The sequence below is a fragment of the Leuresthes tenuis genome, unplaced genomic scaffold (assembly GCF_036924035.1).
Source record: "Leuresthes tenuis unplaced genomic scaffold, fLeuTen1.0.hap1 SCAF_7, whole genome shotgun sequence".
Classification (NCBI taxonomy): Eukaryota; Metazoa; Chordata; class Actinopteri; order Atheriniformes; family Atherinopsidae; genus Leuresthes; species Leuresthes tenuis.
In genome coordinates, this window is record NW_027325361.1 from 19420646 (window position 1) to 19441078 (window position 20433).

At 43.3% G+C, this 20433-nt stretch overlaps 1 protein-coding gene across 1 annotated transcript in view; it reads right to left on the reverse strand.

Moving 5' to 3' along the window:
- Positions 1 to 20433, reverse strand: part of unc13a (unc-13 homolog A (C. elegans)) — a 49588-nt gene that overhangs the window by 23022 nt on the left and 6133 nt on the right. The window contains exons 4-19 of the mRNA XM_072389745.1: positions 19264 to 19381; positions 17290 to 17413; positions 16713 to 16783; positions 16428 to 16482; positions 15816 to 15845; positions 14305 to 14500; positions 10673 to 11491; positions 10112 to 10205; positions 8957 to 9003; positions 8711 to 8789; positions 3648 to 3722; positions 3314 to 3533; positions 1959 to 2186; positions 1577 to 1718; positions 673 to 842; positions 396 to 511 (exon numbers count right to left, since the gene is read on the reverse strand). Coding sequence (XP_072245846.1) covers positions 396 to 511; positions 673 to 842; positions 1577 to 1718; positions 1959 to 2186; positions 3314 to 3533; positions 3648 to 3722; positions 8711 to 8789; positions 8957 to 9003; positions 10112 to 10205; positions 10673 to 11491; positions 14305 to 14500; positions 15816 to 15845; positions 16428 to 16482; positions 16713 to 16783; positions 17290 to 17413; positions 19264 to 19381 — 2584 coding nt within the window. The remainder of the gene's footprint in view (positions 1 to 395; positions 512 to 672; positions 843 to 1576; positions 1719 to 1958; positions 2187 to 3313; positions 3534 to 3647; positions 3723 to 8710; positions 8790 to 8956; positions 9004 to 10111; positions 10206 to 10672; positions 11492 to 14304; positions 14501 to 15815; positions 15846 to 16427; positions 16483 to 16712; positions 16784 to 17289; positions 17414 to 19263; positions 19382 to 20433) is intronic.

Below are 20433 nucleotides of genomic sequence, written 5' to 3' on the forward strand. Positions count from 1 at the left end.
TGTAACAGACCGCAAAGCCTCAAAGAGCCTCAAAGCTGCTCATTGCTGTTCATACTAGTATGCAGCGAGAATAAAGTCATTGTTGTACTGTTATACTGCAGATTGTCTCTTTACGTTGGAGACAAAAGTTGCAGACAAAAATATTAGCATTGAAACCCCTTCAAAAGTCTCTTTCAGAATGAAAATCGCCATCAGAATTGTCATTGTGTCATAGTCTGCCAGGCTGTGAATTACTTTGTAGTTTGAATTTTTACATCTTGCGCAACTAAGGCCTTATTTTGAAAGCCTTAAAAGAGAAGATTGAGATAAGAGTGATGCTTCTGTATTACCTCAAAGCCATATTCAAGTATAGACTTTTCAAAATGAAAAGATACGTACAGAAAAACTGAGATTACCTCATGCAGACAGGTGTACTGAACATGATACGGGGCGACCGTCTCCTCTCCTTTGATCTCTACGCTAATGTGCATGCGGATAGCCCCAGACACAGCTGACTTGTCCGTACGTTTGTCTGTGGAAAGCACAAAACACATGGCAACATGGTCACTAAGCTAGCCATGGAAATCATTTTCATCACAAACGTTAACTGTATGATGGGATTAATTGATCAAGGCAATGAGGAGCTGTGGGAATATTACACTGTGACCAATGTGGAATAAAAGGTCAACTGACCCAGATTGTACCAGACGTCCATTTCTCCACTCAGAGTGCGGACCTCAATGATGGTTTGCCCGAGAAAGTCATCGGACTCTCGCTTGAACTTTTGTTTCACGCGAGACTTAATGTCATCGTCTTCATCCCACACTCGCACCTTAATGCGGTCTGAGGAGTTGTGACATTCACTGAGTAGACGGAATGAGAAAGTGAGTCACGGTAACCAAACACAGACAGTTATACTTGCAATTAGATAAGCTAAGCAAATTGATTATGCTCACAGTATGCACAGCGCTTTCAGTACACACACACACACACACACACAAAAACCCTACATGCCATACACAACTCCAAAGACGTTAACTTAATCAAGTTATGGAATATATAATCACAAAAGCTGGTGTTGCCGACAAACACTAACTCAGTTTGCTGCAACAGTTGACAGAAAATCAACTGATTTATAAGTTAATGCACTTATTTGACAAAAATATCTTTATTTGGTTTTCGAACAAATGGATGTTCTGCTTTTTTACAGTTTTGTAATACTGTAGACCAAAAACTTTATCGACTTTGACTGACAAGAAAAAATAAATAGATAAATAATGAAGTAGGCTGGCGCTGTGCTGGGGACTGCTCTGGAGCCCCTGGAGCTGATTGTGCAAAGAAGAATGTCTCAAAAGCTGAATACCATCTACATTATATAATCATCAAACAGCAAAGCGTGTTCAGCCAAAGGCTTCTACAGCCATCAAAGAAAATTATCTTCCTGCCCACAGCAATAATTCTACTCAATGAGTTATTCAAAATGTCTAAAAAACTAAAAATTCCTATTTTCCCATTCCCATCATTAAATTAAATTCAAGAAATTTTCACAGACTTTTACACATTTTACTTTTTTTTTCTCCAGAAAAATGTGACTCACAAATTAAATGTTTCCTCCCAGACTGGGTTGAGGTTACCGTAGATGGTCTTGGTCCGCTTTTTTGTTTTTCCCACCTGGACAGTCACATAAGGATCACTGGAACCAGTTTTATCCTTGGCTTGTAGACCCTGAGCACACAACACTGGAAAGATGGAGCAAAATAAGCCAAGCTGGTCAAGCACTGTGGCGGTGGATACAAACAGATGCAACTCATCTGACTTTTCGCTCTACTGCTCTATAAACGCCACTCGTGTTACTTGCGTTCAGATGATTGTTTGTCTCATTTTATAGACCATGCAATAACCTCTGATGTTGATACTCAACATGCTAGCCAGCTCCCTTCAAAGCTACTGTACGGAGACAAAAGTGACTCTCCTCCCACCTGTGATGCTGATCTTGGCCGACCATTTTGAGGTTCCATCGAGCACACTCTGTTTGATCTGCTTCATGTGGGTGACATGGGTGGACTTGAGGACAGTGAACACTTCCTGAATGAGCTCAAAGATCTCGGGCTTGTTCCTCTCGCGGATCTTCATACGGTCCTTAAGGACCATGATGATGTTCTGGGTTCGGTCCTCAGCACCATGTTTAGAGCTCTTCTCTGCTGCTCCTGGTTAGCAAGAAAACCAAGACAACAAATGTACAGATTGGATACAAAGAAGAAATAGATCAAACAGATGTGATATCATATGAGATGTGTTTGACAGAAGTGGGAAATTTCAAAATTCAACTGAGAATACATCTGTTGAAAATATAGGACTATAAATCAAATTATAGTTTAAGCTCAAGGTTAGAGGGGGAAGCATGTGTAGGTGATACAAAAATTAGATTGATTTCATGAATTAGAGGTAAACAGACCTCCAGAGTAATAAGATGCTGAGCAAAAGCAAGCTGGACAAAGAGGTGGATGACAACAAAAGACAAATGGCTTTTAATATCATCCAAAGAAAACAGGGAAAATTTCAAAAAGAGGGAGAGGAGGATGCCTTTGTGCTTGACAGTGACAAATAGACACAAGAGAAAAAAAAAAGTAGAACTGACACAGAATGAAGTCTAAAACATATAGTCAGTACAAGCATGTTGTATGCTAACTGAACACAACATGAATACAGAGACATTTAACTATGATAGAATCATTGGTAATTTAAAGCCCTCTAAGGCTAAAGATACAATAAGATAATAATTATGATATGAATATTACCAGGAGGTAACTGAAGCAAATAGGAACTACTTCTAGGCTACAACGAGCAGACAGAAGCTAAAATGAGCCATTGTGGCCCAATTGGAGCTAAGTGGAACTAACCTGAATAATCAAGACTATTCTCAAAAGCCTGCGCAGGGTTTTAAGACAGAAAACATGAAATAAAAAAACAAAAAAAGGTCAGGCTCTAGAAAACTACAATTAAACCTTGAAGATCCTTGAAGAAGATGTCCAACTATTCTTTTAAATTAAACACAAAAAGCTTTAAATAAACAAAAAACAAGAGAAAGCATTAATTTTGCACCCGTTTGAGGTAAATAGTGTTTGTTAGTCTAATTGATGTTATGTATTTAATGGCTATATCTGTATCTGCTTTAATGTTTACAACCTACAGTGCGTGCCCTAATTCAACCTTTTCATATGAGTATATAGATATACACACACACCATGGGTTGCTTCAGTGGAGTTAATAACATCACAATTTTCGAGCAGTTTCTTATTGAAATCGTAAAAGGGTTTCCGAACACTTCTCTTACTTTGCAGACAGTCGGCATTGAGCAGGTCTTGGCACTTTTCGTGGCACTTCACTCCGCATTCAGTACAGCGCATGCCTTGGCGAGCAATACCCCACAGCAGACCCTCACACTCATAGCAGTAAGTGGGAGTGGTGGCTGTCCACACCTCGAAGTTGTGCGGTGTGGTGCAGGAGATGGGATATATCAGGGCCTGGAGAGTCTTCTTATAGACATGACTCTTCTATAAACGTACAGAAAAGATTAGTTCAAGACCAGCACATTAATGCTTTACGTTCAGGATGAATGACTTTTGACATTATGGGAAACTCTTGAAATAATGCAAGTGACAACTGACCAGTTCTTCGTTATGCAGGGTGCTCGATGTCAGGGCTGAAGTGATGCCTGCCTTCCTGGAGTTCTGGACCAAGGACTGAGTGAAAAAATAGGAAAAGTTAGTCACTCTCTGCTCCAAAATTTAGCATAATTAAATATTTAGTATAAATATATTAGTAGTACTAATAGTCCATCCATCCATCCATCATCTGCCGCTTATCCGGGGGTCGGGTCGCGGGGGCAGAGAAACCCAGACGTCTCTGTCCCCGGCCACTTCCTCCAGCTCTTCCGGGGGGACCCCGAGGCGTTCCCAGGCCAGCCGAGAGACATAGTCTCTCCAGCGTGTCCTGGGTCTTCCCCGGGGTCTCCTCCCAGTGGGACGTGCTCGGAACACCTCCCCAGGGAGGCGCCCAGGGGGCATCCTAACCAGATGCCCGAGCCACCTCATCTGACTCCTCTCAATGCGGAGGAGCAGCGGTTCTACTCCGAGCCCCTCCCGGATGACTGAGCTTCTCACCCTATCTCTAAGGGAGAGCCCAGACACCCTGCGGAGGAAACCCATTTCGGCCGCTTGTATTCGCGATCTTGTTCTTTCGGTCACTACCCACAACTCGTGACCATAGGTGAGGATGGGAACGTAGATTGACCAGTAAGTAGAGAGCTTCGCCTTCTGGCTCAGCTCCCTCTTCACAACGACGGGTCGGTGCAGAGCCCGCAACACTGCAGACGCCGCACCGATCCGCCCGTCAATCTCCCGCTCCATTCGTCCCTCACTCGTGAACAAGACCCCGAGATACTTGAACTCCTCCACTTGGGGAAGGATCTCATTCCCGACCCGGAGAGAGCATTCCACCCTTTTCCGGCTGAGAACCATAGTCTCGGATTTGGAGGTGCTGATTCTCATCCCAGCCGCTTCACACTCGGCTGCGAATCGCTCCAGTGAGAGCTGAAGGTCACGGCCTGACGACGCTAACAGAACCACATCATCTGCAAAAAGCAGAGACCCGATTCTGAGGTCGCCAAATCGGACACCCTCAACGCCCTGGCTGCGCCTAGAAATTCTGTCCATAAAAGTTAGGAACAGAATCGGTGACAAAGGGCAGCCCTGACGGAGTCCAACTCTCACCGGAAACGTATCCGACTTACTGCCGGCAATGCGGACCAAACTCTGGCACCGGTCATACAGAGACCGAACGGACCCTATCAAGGGGTCCGGCACTCCATATTCCCGGAGCACCCCCCACAGGACTCCACGAGGGACACGGTCGAACGCTTTCTCCAAGTCAACAAAACACATGTAGACTGGTTGGGCGAACTCCCATGCACCCTCCAGGATCCTGCCGAGGGTATAGAGCTGGTCCACTGTTCCACGGCCAGGACAAAAGCCACACTGCATCTCCTGAATCCGAGGCTCGATTATCCGACGGATCCTCCTCTCCAATACCCCCGAATAGACCTTACCAGGGAGGCTGAGGAGTGTGATACCCCTATAGTTGGAACACACCCTCCGGTCCCCCTTTTTAAAGAGGGGGACCACCACCCCAATCTGCCAGTCCAGAGGCACTGTCCCCGATGTCCACGCGATGCTGCAGAGGCGTGTCAGCCAAGACAGCCCTACAACATCCAGAGCCTTGAGAAACTCAGGACGGACCTCATCCACCCCCGGGGCCTTGCCACCGAGGAGCTTTTTGACCACCTCGGCAACCTCAGCCCCAGAAATGGGAGGCCCCGTCTCCGAGCTCTCCGACTCTGCCTCTTCCGAGCACGTGTTGGTAGGATTGAGGAGTTCCTCGAAGTACTCCCCCCACCGACTCACAACATCCCTAGTTGAGGTCAGCAAAGCCCCGTCCCCACTGTAAACAGTGTTGACTGTGAGCCGCTTCCCCCCCCTGAGACGCCGGATGGTGGACCAGAATCTCTTCGAGGCCGTCCGGAAATCGTTCTCCATGGTCTCACCGAACTCCTCCCAGGCCCGAGTTTTTGCCTCAGCAACCGCCGAAGCCGCAGCCCGTCTGGCCTGTCGGTACCTATCAGCTGCTTCCAGGGTCCCACTGGCCAAAAAGGCCCGATAGGACTCCTTCTTCAGCTTGACGGCTTCCCTCACCACTGGTGTCCACCAGCAGGTTCGAGGGTTGCCGCCACGACAGGCACCGACCACCTTACGGCCACAACTCCGATCAGCTGCCTCGGCAATGGAGTCACGGAACATGGCCCATTCGGACTCAATGTCCCCCACCTCCCCCGGGATATGGTTGAAGCTCTGCCGGAGGTGGGAGTTAAAGCTCCTTCTGACGGGGGATTCTGACAAACGCTCCCAGCAGACCCTCACAATACGTTTGGGCCTGCCAGGTCTGATCGGCATCCTCCCCCACCAGCGGAGCCAACTCACCACCAGGTGGTGATCAGTTGACAGCTCCGCCCCTCTCTTCACCCGAGTGTCCAGGACATACGGCCGCAAGTCCGATGATACAACCACAAAGTCGATCATCGAACTGCGGCCAAGGGTGTCCTGGTGCCAAGTGCACATATGGACACCCTTATGTCTGAACATGGTGTTCGTTATGGACAGTCCATGACCAGCACAGAAGTCCAACAACATAACACCACTCTGGTTCAGATCGGGGGGGCCGTTCCTCCCAATCACACCCCTCCAGGTCTCACTGTCATTGCCCACGTGAGCATTGAAGTCCCCCAGCAGAACGAGGGAGTCTCCGGTAGGAGCATTCTCCAGTGCCTCCCCCAGAGACTCCAAAAAGGGTGGGTACTCTGAACTGCTGTTTGGCGCATAGGCACAAACAACAGTCAGGACTCGTCCCCCCACCCGAAGGCGGAGGGAGGCTACCCTCTCGTTCACTGGGGTAAACCCCAATGTACTGGCACACAGCCGGGGGGCAATAAGTATGCCCACACCTGCTCTGCGCCTCTCACCACGGGCAACTCCAGAGTGGAAGAGAGTCCAACCCCTCTCAAGAGGACTGGTTCCAGAGCCCAAGCCGTGCGTCGAGGTGAGTCCGACTATATCTAGCCGGAACCGCTCAGCCTCGCGCACCAGCTCCGGCTCCTTCCCCAACAGAGAGGTGACATTCCACGTCCCAAGAGCTAGCTTCAGTAGCCGAGGATCAGACCGCCAAGGCCTCTGCCTTCGGCCGCTACCCAGCTCACATCGCACCCGACCCCCTTGGCCCCTCCCACGGGTGGTGAGCCCATCGGAAGGGGGACCCACGTCATCATTTCGGGCTATGCCCGACCGAGCCCCATGGGCACAGACCCGGCCACCAGGCGCCCGCTGCCGGGCCCCACCCCCGGGCCTGGCTCCGGGGGGAGGCCCCGGTGTCCCATATCCGGGCAAGGGATCACGAGGTCCAAATTTTTTGTTCATCATTTTGAGGTACTAATAGTATTCCTGTGAATATGTCTTACCGTTGATCACATACAAAGCTCTTAGTTACTCTAAGTTCAAATCTGAAACCTGATTGTTCAACAAAGTATAAGCAACTCGTCCCTCCCCTCAGAGGAATATACAAAAATGTTATTGTGTTCATGCCTAAATAGCTGAGCTATTTAAAGAGTGTTGCATCCAACTAAAAGCCACTTCTAACATTTTGACTTTTCATCTTGTTATAAGATGTTAGCCACATTAATGACTTACCTCCCTAATCACACAAATACATAGCCTAATGATGACTGACTCCAATGGTTCCAATACGAAATATGAATAAAAGAATACAGGTAAGAAAAAGTGCCTTGTAGTTGTGCGCATGTAGTGCATCAGGACCAAACTGAGTGCAACCAGCGAGCAGTATGTAATACTATTGTCTGGAAATGTTTTCCTTCACAAGTTACGAGAGGTGACTTAAGGTAATTAATACCAATGGTTAAAATTTTCATTGATAATATAACACCAGTACATCCTCACAACTTACAGCAAAAGTTTCTACTGCAAATGATACTCACCATAGCCTGTCATGGTGAAGAGGGGAGAGAAGAGGGAGAGATTTCATATTAGAAAAGGTAAAAAGAGAAGAATTGATAAAAAAAAATGTAAAAAATCAAATGTGGGAAGGCTGCAGTCAGATGCGGAGACTTGAAGATCAGGGAAGACTCAAAGAACTCACCACCTCAACCAGACTTGATTGTTTGATACCTAAATTAAATCAGACTTACTGCTCATTCAGCGAGCACACAGCTCTGTTAATAAATCACCTGACACTCTTTGACAAATCATCAATGTGTGTGTTTGTGTGAAAGCCAGAGGCTGTGAGAGACAAATAAAGCAGGTTCACCTGCCTGTGTCTGCCTGTCATAGTGTACTGGATGATTATTAATTAATGGAGACGGTCATTCAAGGTAATTAATGTGTGTAGTACTGCTTGGATTGGATGTGTTTAGGGAAATGACACACAGAGCTTTTCCTGGCAGCTGATATTGAGAATCAGAGTTTGGTTTGTTCCCTTTTCACAGAGCACTTTTGCATCAAAATAAGGGTTTGACATTTTGAGGTTCTTCTTATTTGCTTTTATGGCACAGATTAGAAAAGTTTCATTGAACAGCCTGAATCTTTTTTTTTTAATCTCTTTTCAAAATATAAAATCATTAATTTCCTTGAAAATAAAAGTTTTGTGGTACCGTCAAGCTTTTTTTTTCTGAAAAAGGGAATTTTACTCCATCTTTAGTCACATGTTCATATATTAGTATATTTTGAGCTTCTTTTCATATTAACTGAGGTAGAAAGGTGACATGTTGAGCAGCAGTATAAGTATTCACAAAGAAAGGGATTTTACACAGGTTTGTGCAGAGAATTTGTGTCTTTCACAGTCACATTTCTAAGTTGTAGGTGTAATCGAAGGTCTCTTATATGGCAATACAGCAGGGAAATATGTTATATATTAGCTAAATGGATGGATTAGAATGGGCTGCAGCAAGAAGAGAAGAAGAAAGTTGGAAAAGTGGAAGTAGGCGATAAGAAGGTGAACAAAGGTAGCTTTTATATATGAGAGCACTGACTGCAGAGCTAAGAGAGAAATGGCACTGGGGAGATGGGGAACACTTCGGCAAGGGAACATAAAAAAATTAGTGTAGACTCACCAGATCTCTGACCAGAGGCATAGCTTTCCTCTTCCTGAGGTCTGGCATGCTGTCGATGCTGTACAGAGCACCACCCATGCTGGACAAAAAAAAACCCACAAAACACATTACATCAGCTTTATTTCCAGCTACAGCTGTCAATTAAAATCTGGACACAACAAATCAATTTCACAATGGGCTTGCCTTTTGTTTGGTAAGTTATAGATTTTCAATAGCCGTGGTGGTGTCAGCACCATGGTTACTTACCCCGCTGATAAAAGCAGAGAGGCAATGCCGACACTTTCTCCTCTGGCCTGAGGGGAAACAGGGGGATAAAATGGAAAAAGCGAGAAGGGGCAGGTGCCATTAGAGCATGAGCTGGAAAAACGGGAAGCATACTTTATTACATTATTGTAGTTAATGCTTTTATTTGGCCTTTTTATTGACCACAAAGTCAAGAGACGCTGAAGGGTGTTCCTTAGCGAAAAGCTCGAGTACATGTCAAGTTTCAACGTAAGCTGTTCTGAGAATTTACTATAAACAGCAGAGATTACAGGTGTAAAACAGTAAGTAAAGTCAAACAGAAGTGTAGCATGAACAAAGGTGAAGACTAGGAGAGTGGAGTAGTCTAGTTGTGTCTTGTAAAGAGTATTTTGGCAATTATTGTCAGTGTATTGACAATACAGTGTATTGTCAGTGTTTTTAGCAATGTAGGAGCAAAAAAAAGATCAGAGCCAGATGGCTATCCATGTAATCACTCCCCTAATTCTATCTACTCTATTACTGAAAGACATGTTCTTTGTCTGCTTGCCTCTTCAAAGACTGGCACACAGTGCTGGTAACAGCATCACACTGACGCACAGAAATAGTCCTGATTGAAATGAATGGCAGGATTTCAATTGATAGACGTACAGCAACTTCCAATGTGCTTCTTGGCTTTCCATAAATATCTTTGTTCCGAGCAGGATACGCACAACAGCAATTAGAGCGATTAACACACTATTGGCCACACCCACCTGAGTGTCTTTCTCCAGCCATGGGTAATCAGAAAGGACTACATGCAAATCGCTACGAGGATGGCAAACAACTGAAAAGAAAATAATGAAATGGCAAAAACAAAACAAGGGGTAAACAGAAACTATAATAAACAAGAGACATTATAATCCACAGCAGAGACTAAAAACTGAGAAAAACAGCAGACAGGAACAAAAAAGAAATTAAACTAATAAATCAAAATAATTTATAAAAACACAGCAACGGTACGGCATGCAGGGATTGATGCAAGATCAAGTAGACATGGATTGAAAAGAAGCAACAACAGGGATGACATTCTGTTATTACCCACCCAGGCATTCACCTGGCCGGTGGGGAAGCAAACCCCCAACACAATAATACACTGAGACACACATGCTCAAGCTGTACCTCTTGTAACTGAAGTCGCACTCTGCTGAATAGCCTAAGCCAGTTTGCCTTTGCTCTGGCAGGACCTGGCTCCATAATTTCCCTCTTTGGGAAGCTGAAACAAGGTTTGAGGTAGAAAGAAAATCTTTGAAAAGCTACTATATACAAAACGTTATATATATATATATATATATATATATATATATTCAGGGCACCGTAGTTATTGATCAATATGGAAGTTTAGCTCTAATTAGTAAATGTGTGCATGCTAACACATTAAAGCAATATGGTGAACATGTTATTTCTTCAAATCATGGGCATGTTGATGCTGTCACTGTGAGAATGTTAGCAAACTGGTATTTGGACTGTGGTATTCGCACAGCTGAGTCCTGTGAAACTTTCTTTGGTTATTTCATTTAAGTGTCACTAGTTGGACTCCCACTGGTAAGCATCAGCTGAAGCATATGTATACATAGTAAATAGCTTAAAGTGCATGGTAACCTAAAAAGTTATACCAAAATGTTGAAAATTCTACTCGTTTTTTTCATCTTTTGCGTGGACAATCGTGTAACCAGCATTCACCTTGGAACAGGAGGTTCCTCTGCTTTCTCCGCAGAAACTGGTAGCACAGTCTCTGTTCCCGGAAGCTGCTCGACGGGGCGAGGTTCCTCCAGAGGCACCTCACATTTGGGTTCAGGCTCCAGGGTTTTGGTGTCCAGAACTGGGACCTGTGGTGTGGATGCTGCTGTTGGGGGGGATGTTGTTGCGACAGACAGATCGTGCTGTGAGGGTGCAAATGGAGGCTTGGTGGAATCTGCAGCGACGGGGGGCAACGTGCTGTCTTGTGAGACAGGAGGTAGTTCGGGAGCTGTGCTGGGGAACTGGACCTGATTATGGGCATGCTGCTGTTGCTGATGCAATGATGCCTGCTTCTCCAAAGGTGGTCTAGTGGAATTCAGACCATCAGAGGAGGGCAATAGGGTGGGTGCAGTGCTTGAGGGTGTTGGGGTGTAGGGTGGCTCCTGATCTTCACTTTGCATACCGTCTGGTGGATATACATTTTCATCTTCATATGGCATCACCTCCTCATCTTCGTAGTTGTACTCTCCCTCCCCCGCATACATTTCTGCTTCCTCTTCGTCATACAGTGCACCTTCTTCCCCTCCATCTTTGAGGTAGCCCCCCTCGTCACTGTAGACGCCTTGGTTGTCCTCACCATCCCAATCTGGGGAGTCTTCTTTTCCGTAGCTGACGGAGGAGTGGCAGGAGTGGTAGGAATCGTTTTCATCATAGAATTCTGAACCTCGCAGGCTTTCACCATCCTCAGGAACGAACTCCTCACTGAGCTGAGAGCTGCCTCGGCTCAACTCGCCTGACGAGGCATAACGACTGTCTGTGGGACTAAAGCGAGCGGGAGAGAGACATGTTAGATAAACGGACCAATACAGACTTACAATTAAATTACCAGGGATCCACACATTAGCACAGTAAGGAGTTTGGGTGTCAATGTTAAGGGACTTAAGCTGGACCAAGGAGGGAGACCAAAATTAAGACTTAAAACCAAACAATAGGTAAGATTGGCTTTAGGTTTGATGTGCATTTACATAGGAGAAAAGGAAATCTTTTTAGTAACGGGAAAGGTTTTTATGGATACTACATTAACTCACGTGCTAATTCATACAGAATTACAAAATTCTGGCATACAAAAGCACTCTAGTTAGCAAAACCATAAGATATTTCTCCAAAATGGAACAACTGAGCAGATCAAAAGAAGTGAACCATAAGTAGATTTTTGCAGATATATATGTGAATGACTTTTACTCACAATAATCAATGAGGCAGCTAGACACTGGGACAGACCATGAGTCAGAGAGAGATTTGAAACACACTGAAAAGCCACTTCTAAAATACACCCAGACAAGCACTCACAATTCATCGTTTTGTCTCTATTGATTACAGTCATGATGGTTTAATAACGCACAGTGCAGGAGCAGTAAAGGAGAGAACTATATTATAGCTTTGGGCTGTGAGCCAGAGGGAATACACAACTATGGATGAATGGACACAGAAACACTCAATCACAGCACTCCAGTTTTATTTTGTATTCATCACCTGTCTCGTAGTTGCTCTCTCATTTAACACAGACTGACACAGACAAAAGATAAAATGCTTGCATAATGATAAAGTCTCAATACACATATGACCTCATTTTTTCCCCCTAAAAAAAAAAAAAATCATGATGAAATTAACATGAAAATTAACGCAATCTGCCTTGGCCTTTCTGCTAAGGTGGCGTTACTGAGCTGACAGCCTCCTGCTGCTTCATAAGTGGGAATTAAGTGTGTATAATTACAAAGTGTGGAACACCCAGAACAAGACAGGGCTCTTCTTAAAGTCTCACATCCAGGGTGAGGCTGTAATAACAAGCTGTCATGACAACAGACGCATACAGACTCACAAAGGCGGTTTCACCAACTCCAACCAACAATTAACCTCTCTGTCTCCGACTGTTACAAAACAACACGCACGCACGTACACGCACGTATCCTGTCAATCGATCACCCACACACATAAACAGAACACTGCACAGAACTTCTAACAATGGAGGAGATGAGTATGACACATTATTTGTGGTAGGCACAGTAACTGATTCTTCACCAGTAACACAGTAGGGATATTTGCAGGACCAATAATTTTCTATAGAAATATATAGAATATACATGTACAAAGATAGGGTAAGAGCGCATGCATGCAAGCACAGTGAGCGAGGAGGACGGGACAAGTCCACCACTGACGTCACAGCTAGACGGAGTCACAGGCCGGAGCAGGAAGAGGAAGAGGAAGAGGACAACTTGCAGAGGAGGCACAGAGACCCACCTATCGGACAGTGAGTGCCTACTGTCTAGAGAATACTGCCGACTGGTTCGTCGGCTCGACCCTGAGCCTGAGTCGATATCGCTGCGCCCGTTGGTGGCGGAGTCTAAACTATCATAGTGTCTGGTAAGAGGAGCAGGGAGGGAGGTAGGGAGGAAGGGAGAGGTGGGAGAGGAGCATCAGTAGAGCTCAGTGCAAATCTTTGAAAGAATGATCTAACCAAACTGAGCCTCTGACCTGCCTGGTAAAGGTTTGGTTCACAATTCTGTTTTGTAACAATAGTCAGGTGTCCAAATGCACAGGTGGTGCTTTCTGTTATCACTCGTCATGGTCTCTCTGACTATTAACAGATCCATTCCCGAGTAACCCACAGTCCTTTGTCCAAAGTTAATATGAGGCAGTAGTATGAGATATTCAATTCAAGTGGTATATTTCTGTCAAGGTAAAACAAAATCTCGGCTTCTATGTTCTCCCTCAAGAAAACACAAATGCGTAAAGTAAGAATTTTTACATCAAAAGACTGTACATGCAAGATATCCATAAAATATTCTTATAAGATGTTTGAAATTTGGTTCAGACGAGTACAATTGAGCGAAAAGTGGAAAGTAGATTTTTTTTCCCCCCACATTGTACACACTGGCAGCGCGTGATAACAACAAACAGAACCTGTTTAAATTGTGAACCAATCCTTTAGGCTTCTGCATAAAGACCTCTCAGTGAGGCTGAGCTAATAAAGGGTTATTTACCCCATCTAACTCTTACCAAAAGAAAAAGGTCAGCTTCTCTGAGAAATGCTTGAGTTTTGATTCTCTGTTGCCTCGATAACATTTCTAAAAATGTTCCCAGTAACCGCTGTGTCCACAAAGTCATTTATTTTCTGCACAAGTTGTGAAGAAGGAATCATATGGGGTTTCTGATGCTCACACATACCCACGAAGATGCAAGCACACACACATACACGCGCTTTCACACAGAAAAGATAACCACAAAGGCCCACTCCACACATGACCTGTATACAAGAACTCTGTGCCCCAGGATGCTTGTATACACTGAGGCCTGGGTTATTCTCTAGAGGAGGCGAGCACAGTGGGACATGTTACCGTGTACAACACAGTGAAACAAAACAAGGCCACAGTGGCTCTGTTGTGTAAGAATTCCAATGGGATTTATTCATTAAGGAATATCTTGTTTAGGGTGGGGAGTGTGATCAAAAACAGACTTCATTCATCTTCACAACCCTTAAAAGTGCATATATGATCAATTAAGACTAAATAAATAATCCACCCTTCTTCAGTCTCCATTGTATCGACAGTAAACAGTGGCTGTAGCCCACATGTTACCTCATGGCTCTGTGATCGTAGTCCACCTCATGGACGTCCTCGTTGTAAGAGTTTCTGTAGTGTTGATGTCTCATAGGGTACTGGTGCATGGAAGCATTGGGCTGGGAGGTTGTGTAGTAAGGAGGTGGGATGCTGTTACTGGTCTCACTGCGGTAGTCGCTGTCCCTGTCATCAACAGCACTATCTGGGTCCTCGTCTGTTCACACAAACACAGTGGGAGGCAGGACAGAATAAGGAGGCGAGATAAGGACAGGGTGATCAAACTTGTCCATTGAGAGGAGTCACTGCTAATAATTAAAAGGTACAGTGTCTGATCCTCTCCAACTGCACTTTTTGTCAGATGTGGTGGCGTTCTCTTTACATCCCGAGAGCTATCAATGAATTTCCATGAAAAAAAAAAGAGAGAAAAAAGTCAAAATTCGTTCTTCCTAGGTCTATCGCAGGCATTTGAAAAGGTCAGTCAATCAGTGCACCGGGACGAATTAAATGAAGGGATAGCTGTTTGTCTATTGTGCATGTTGGTCATTCATAGCAGGTCACCTAAGTCTACAGATCGCAGCAGGGACTGGGAGCGAAAGCAGCTAGAAGCCATCAGACAGCACATTAATGGCAGAGAACTTAAAACTTCCACACCAAGCACTGCTGAAGAAGGCAAGAAAAGGAAGGCTGGGATAGAAAAGGCGACAACTAATAAAAATCTGTAAAAGGAGAGAGGTCAAACCAGAGCTAATCTAAAGATAGCTTTCACAGGTAATACAGGTCATGCTTTGGTTTGTTTTGTGGGGAATGTGGTTTTCATTACTACACAACTAGCTTAGCTATGTAGCTACATTGTGTATTAGTCAATGACTGCATTTACCGTGGTTTCTGGTATTAACCCATGGGTGACTCGCTGCTGTGTTTGGAGGGAGCTCTGAGGGGAGGGAATTTTTTTGGCTGTATGGTTTCAAAATCTACCATTGGGAATGTACAGCCCACTGCAGTTTTACTCTTGTTGTTTAGAGCTTAAATTAATATAAACTAAGATGTCTAACATATTAATTGAATATTCTCTCAGACTATGAGCCAGACGGTCTATGGAAAACTTAAGCAACTGGGGTGTTAAAAAGCTAATGTTAAATGTATATGTCTGGGGGCGCGTGCAAATATTTTTGTTGTTCACTTGGTATTTGTCAGCTTAATGTTTGTGTAGATGGTGATCTGTGCAAGCATGGAACAATGTTCTCCAAGCAGAAATAAATAATGAATGTAACATGTGTATTTATAAATAATGTAAAATATACGTAAATGTAAATCTATAATACAAATTAACAGTTATTGTTTTGGATTCCATCTTACAAAAAAAAGGCTTTGAGCCGAAAGGAGGTTCAGAGCGGATGTGCATAGAATATTGTTTCATGGCAGCTAATGATCTCTGAGGAAAACTGTACAAGAAGATTATTATGTTGAGGCATGGACAATAAAAACAGAATTACTCCAGTCATTAGCAGAAGTGCATGAAAGAAACCTACTCTGCTGATCTCCCCACAGACTCCAATTACCTGCAAAGAAATAAAGAGATGGAGAGAAAAATTGGTTTGGCCACAAATTAAACACATTATCAGTCCACAAAGTCAGCTAAACAAATGTTTGAAGATTTGTTACCCTGGCAATGATCCTCTTATGGTGTAGTTGTGTAACTATTAGCAGAAAATACATATACTGAATGGTGTCAACTTTGTACAAACACAAGAATCAGAGCACCAACCAAAGCCTCTGTAAGTTCATACACTTGTCCACCTGTTCTCTGTGTCACCAGACCAAGAGACAGACAGGGGAGCGCGTGTCTGACACCCAGCGTAAGTCAGTTCACATTCATCACACATCTATCAAGTATAAGTCATTTTAGTGTTCAGGCTGGCATGCCTTCATGATTAATCAAATCGGCTTCCCTCGCCCCCCCCTCTGTCCATCCTGTGCTTCATCTGTTAGACTTGTATCTACCTCCTGCCTCATCCCGTTCTCAATGAGTCAAGGTGACAGAGCAGAGGGAGTGCGGAGAGGAGAAAGAAGAGGCACGAGAGGGACATAGCAGGTGTCGGCACAGGAGGAGGGGGGATGCACAAGAGGCTGGTGACACTCACAGCACTGCGTGGTTGGTGCATGAAGTGGTCGCTCCTGTTCTTCCTGATAGGCATACTGAGAATGAAAAATGAAAAAGAAATATCAACAACAAATGTCCAATCCAATTTTGCTGTTCTTGGTAGCTGCAGAGAGGAACTAGAGTGGGAAAATGTCAAAAGGAGTCTTAAAAGATACAAAATTAGAAACGGATTATTGAAGAATATTCTATAAGCAAGATTGAATTAAAAAAAGTAAAGTAGTACTGCACACGAGACACAAAGAGGTGATTTCACAACAGGTCTTACATCTTGATCTCTCATTGCATTGAGCTGTTCAAGTTTCTTGGCCCAGTATCTGGCCTCCTCCTCTGGAATGTCTGCAGCACAACAGTAACACATTACTCCTCTCAAAACATGATGTGGTGATCACTGCACACCCCTAAGCTGCAGGCTCTGTATACTCCTCTTAAAATAAAAATATATAGATCTATGAATGTCATTTTAATAGTATTACATGTTGCAAGAGGTATTAAGGGCATCTATCAAGAATTGGTTGAAGATGGTTTGACTAAAGGACATCATATTCACTGTCAAAAAGCTACTGGATTTAGTGGTGGAACTGTTTCCCTTACTGCTGTTCCCAAAATCAATAATGAACTTCCTCAAGTTAGATAACAAGAGATAGTGTTAGCATTGTAGCAGTTACAGTAGTACAAGGGGCTTTAGTAGTGGGACTAATAGCAATAATAGTATAACAAAGTATCAGCTAAGATATTAGTTTGATAGGACAAAGTTATTATATCAATACTAGCAACAATCTAAAAATAGAATGGATATACAAAAAGACATTTAAAATGGATAGAATTAGAATAAAAAGGCAAACCTAAAGGCAGTTCAAAGCGGGTGTCGAGGAGAAGCCTGTGAAAGGTCGGGTCTTTGGTTCCACAGATCTCATTCTCAGTCATGATCACATTGGAGTCCAGAGTCAGCCACTGACCTGGGCCCTCCTGAGAGAGACAGGGGAAGAGGTGGAGAAATATGACTGCACCAACAGTGTGTCTTTTATTTGAAGTCTCTGACTAACACTCTGACTCTAATTCTGTAAATGGTCGTCCACAGTGTTCATCCATTCATTTTCTATACCCACTTTAACCTGTTCAGCGTTATGAGAGGGCGCGAGGCTCCCAAGACGGGTCGCAAGTCCATCACAGAGCCAACACAGAGATAAACCAGACTAACAACCATGCATGATCATACTCACATCTATTGTCAAATGTTTGGTGTCAGAAATGTTAGAATTAAATTAGAAACAGCACTCCACACCTGACAAGATGAGTGAGACATCAACCGTCTCATCGGGCTGTTATAAAACTGTTTATAGAGAATTTGAAGGCAATGTCACACATTGGTGTATTCCCACTTGCTAAATGTGTTTAATATATTTCTATGCTTAAACTATAGGATCGACCTCTAAAATCATACTCATTTCTACTCCTCCTCAAAACCAGATGCTTTTTATATCTGTCTACTTACAAAACAAACAAACAAATACATTTCAAATGAGTTTCAAGATCAAAACATACCTTGATCATCTATAGTTGGGGGAAGGGTCATATTTTGTGAGGGGTCAGATTTCAGCACAATACCGGCTTGTTAATTAGTAGATCCTACATTTAGTAGCGCAACTCAATTTTGGATTGGATTTGACTAGCTTAATTTTAGGCAAACTAAACAAAAACTATCAAAAATCTACAAACATGAACTTCAGTATTTGGAATAAAACTATCAAACCGATAATGGCAGATGATGGGAAGAGCAAAATGTGATTTTAAAAAAAGGGGGAGGAAAGAAAAAAAAACAAAAAACGGCTCATGACCGAAAGCTGTGGTTTATTGATGATTTCACTAAAGACTACAACATCAGGAACAGTGCAGAATCCCAAATGCATCAAATCCTGTGAGAGGAGAACATTTCATCTTTCACTGAGAGAAAGGTCTTAAGGATACAGCCAACCACTCAGCTTTTCAGCATGAGAAAAATCACACAATGGTCAAATCAAGTCACCCCATCTAGATAAAGCTGATGACCAGCATAGAAGAACCAGAGCTAACTCCCAAAAGTGATGTGAAGGTACAAAGTGTGGCTCGATGCAATGAGTCAAAGATTTATGGCAATCAGTGACTTTCAAGAATTTTCATGAAATATCTAACATGATGAATTAGTTTGATTTCAAATGAACATATTTAAACTTTTATGCTGGTTAGAAATTTGTAAAAATTCATACAAAACACGTAGTTCTTTAAACTTTATTGCTACCTAAAGCTGAGACTTTAATACAGTCATTATTGTTAATCTATTGTTATATTGCAAATTGGATTTAAATGACAGAATTTGGGGAATACCAGTTTGTAACCGTCCAAATGTCCTTAATCTGTACTGTCTACAGGTGCACCTGTGAAAGATTGACTTATATTGTAAATACTGATTTCTCTCCGTTAAATCATTTTTTTTACAGAGGCGTATATTTCTCTTACATTAACACATGGTGTAATCAGACAGATCCACACATAACAAATGGTGTCCGCCTCCAAAATGAAGGATGACTCACCATTAGGTGAAAATCCCCAATAGTTACAATGTATGACTTATATCAAGCTCTACAGTCACATTCGATTGGCTATAACTTGTGAAATAATGAGTTGATAAATAAACATATAAACTACAATACAATGTATTGTATTGTATTGTACAATACAATTGTACAATACAATACAATACAGTAAGAACCTTTGACATAATCATGGTGTGCATGTGCAATAACCATAGCCGATGAAAGCTAAAGTGGGAGCCGGAGTACCTCATTGGATTGCCGTATGCTGCGCAGGGGGATCCATAAGGTGCCCACCATGGTGTCCCAGATCAGCCCTTTGTTCCACACCTCCACTGTGAGGCCCAGATCCAGGCGGTTTATTTCGCTGCTCGGCAGAAAGAGGAAATAGCGGGATGTGAAATTAGAGAAATAAGTTGGTGAAAATGCGAAGACAAGAGACACGGTTGAATGGAGAGGGTTTTCGGCTGGAATACAGTCTATGCCATCAGGAGTACCATTTAAATCTGGTGATGGATATGCACCATGATTCAATCTGCTGAGGGAAATGAGTCATTCAGCATGAAGAGTAGGTGATTGTCAACAAGGATGTTGGCAAGATATAAGAGGCAGCACAGACAGGACAACAGCAGAGACTGTTTAAACACAGCAGACAACTCAAAGCCTTCATTTTCCATCAAGCAGCACTCATATACATCATACATACATTGTGTCTACCTGTAACAAGTTTGTGCACCTATGTGTCCATTGGCTTTACTCAGTTAACATCAAACATAACCGATGGCTTTGATGTGAAAGTTTATTCTCAGTTTCCTGTGGAGCTGAGGAAGTAATCAGTCTGAATGCAGAGCTCATCTATGTGATGTTTATGAGGAGTAGAGCAACGGAGCCAGAAGCAGAAAGAGTAAGGGATTTAATGAAAAGTGCTGCTCTTTAAAGTCTATCCTACCAATACATCTGTGTCAGATTGATACAGCTGCTAAACAAAAAAGAACTCTCATAAAGGAATTCTCAAAAAAGAACTCAATTGTTTTGTGCAAAATTTCAGTTTTGTTGAAGGTCTGGAGCTATAAGAAAAGTTGAAAGAGTAGAAATCCTCTTTACAGGGAGTGGACCACTGCAAAGTTTAGCAGAGAGTGTTATACCATCCCTTCGCTCCTCAAAGGGATAGAGGCTGAATGGAAGCAAGAGGCCAAAAATAACTCAGGAAATAAGGAAAAATAAATGTCACAGCTGACCCTGCTGCCCTGAGCTGCACAACATCTGTGTACTGTAGAACTGAGCCCCTGAGGGGACAGCTCTTTTCATGTGAAATAACAGCATCTTATTACTTACTGAATGACAATAGGTTAAAAACTAATTGTATGACTATTTGGGTAGATCTAGACTTCTTATTATAGAGCAATATGAAATATATCA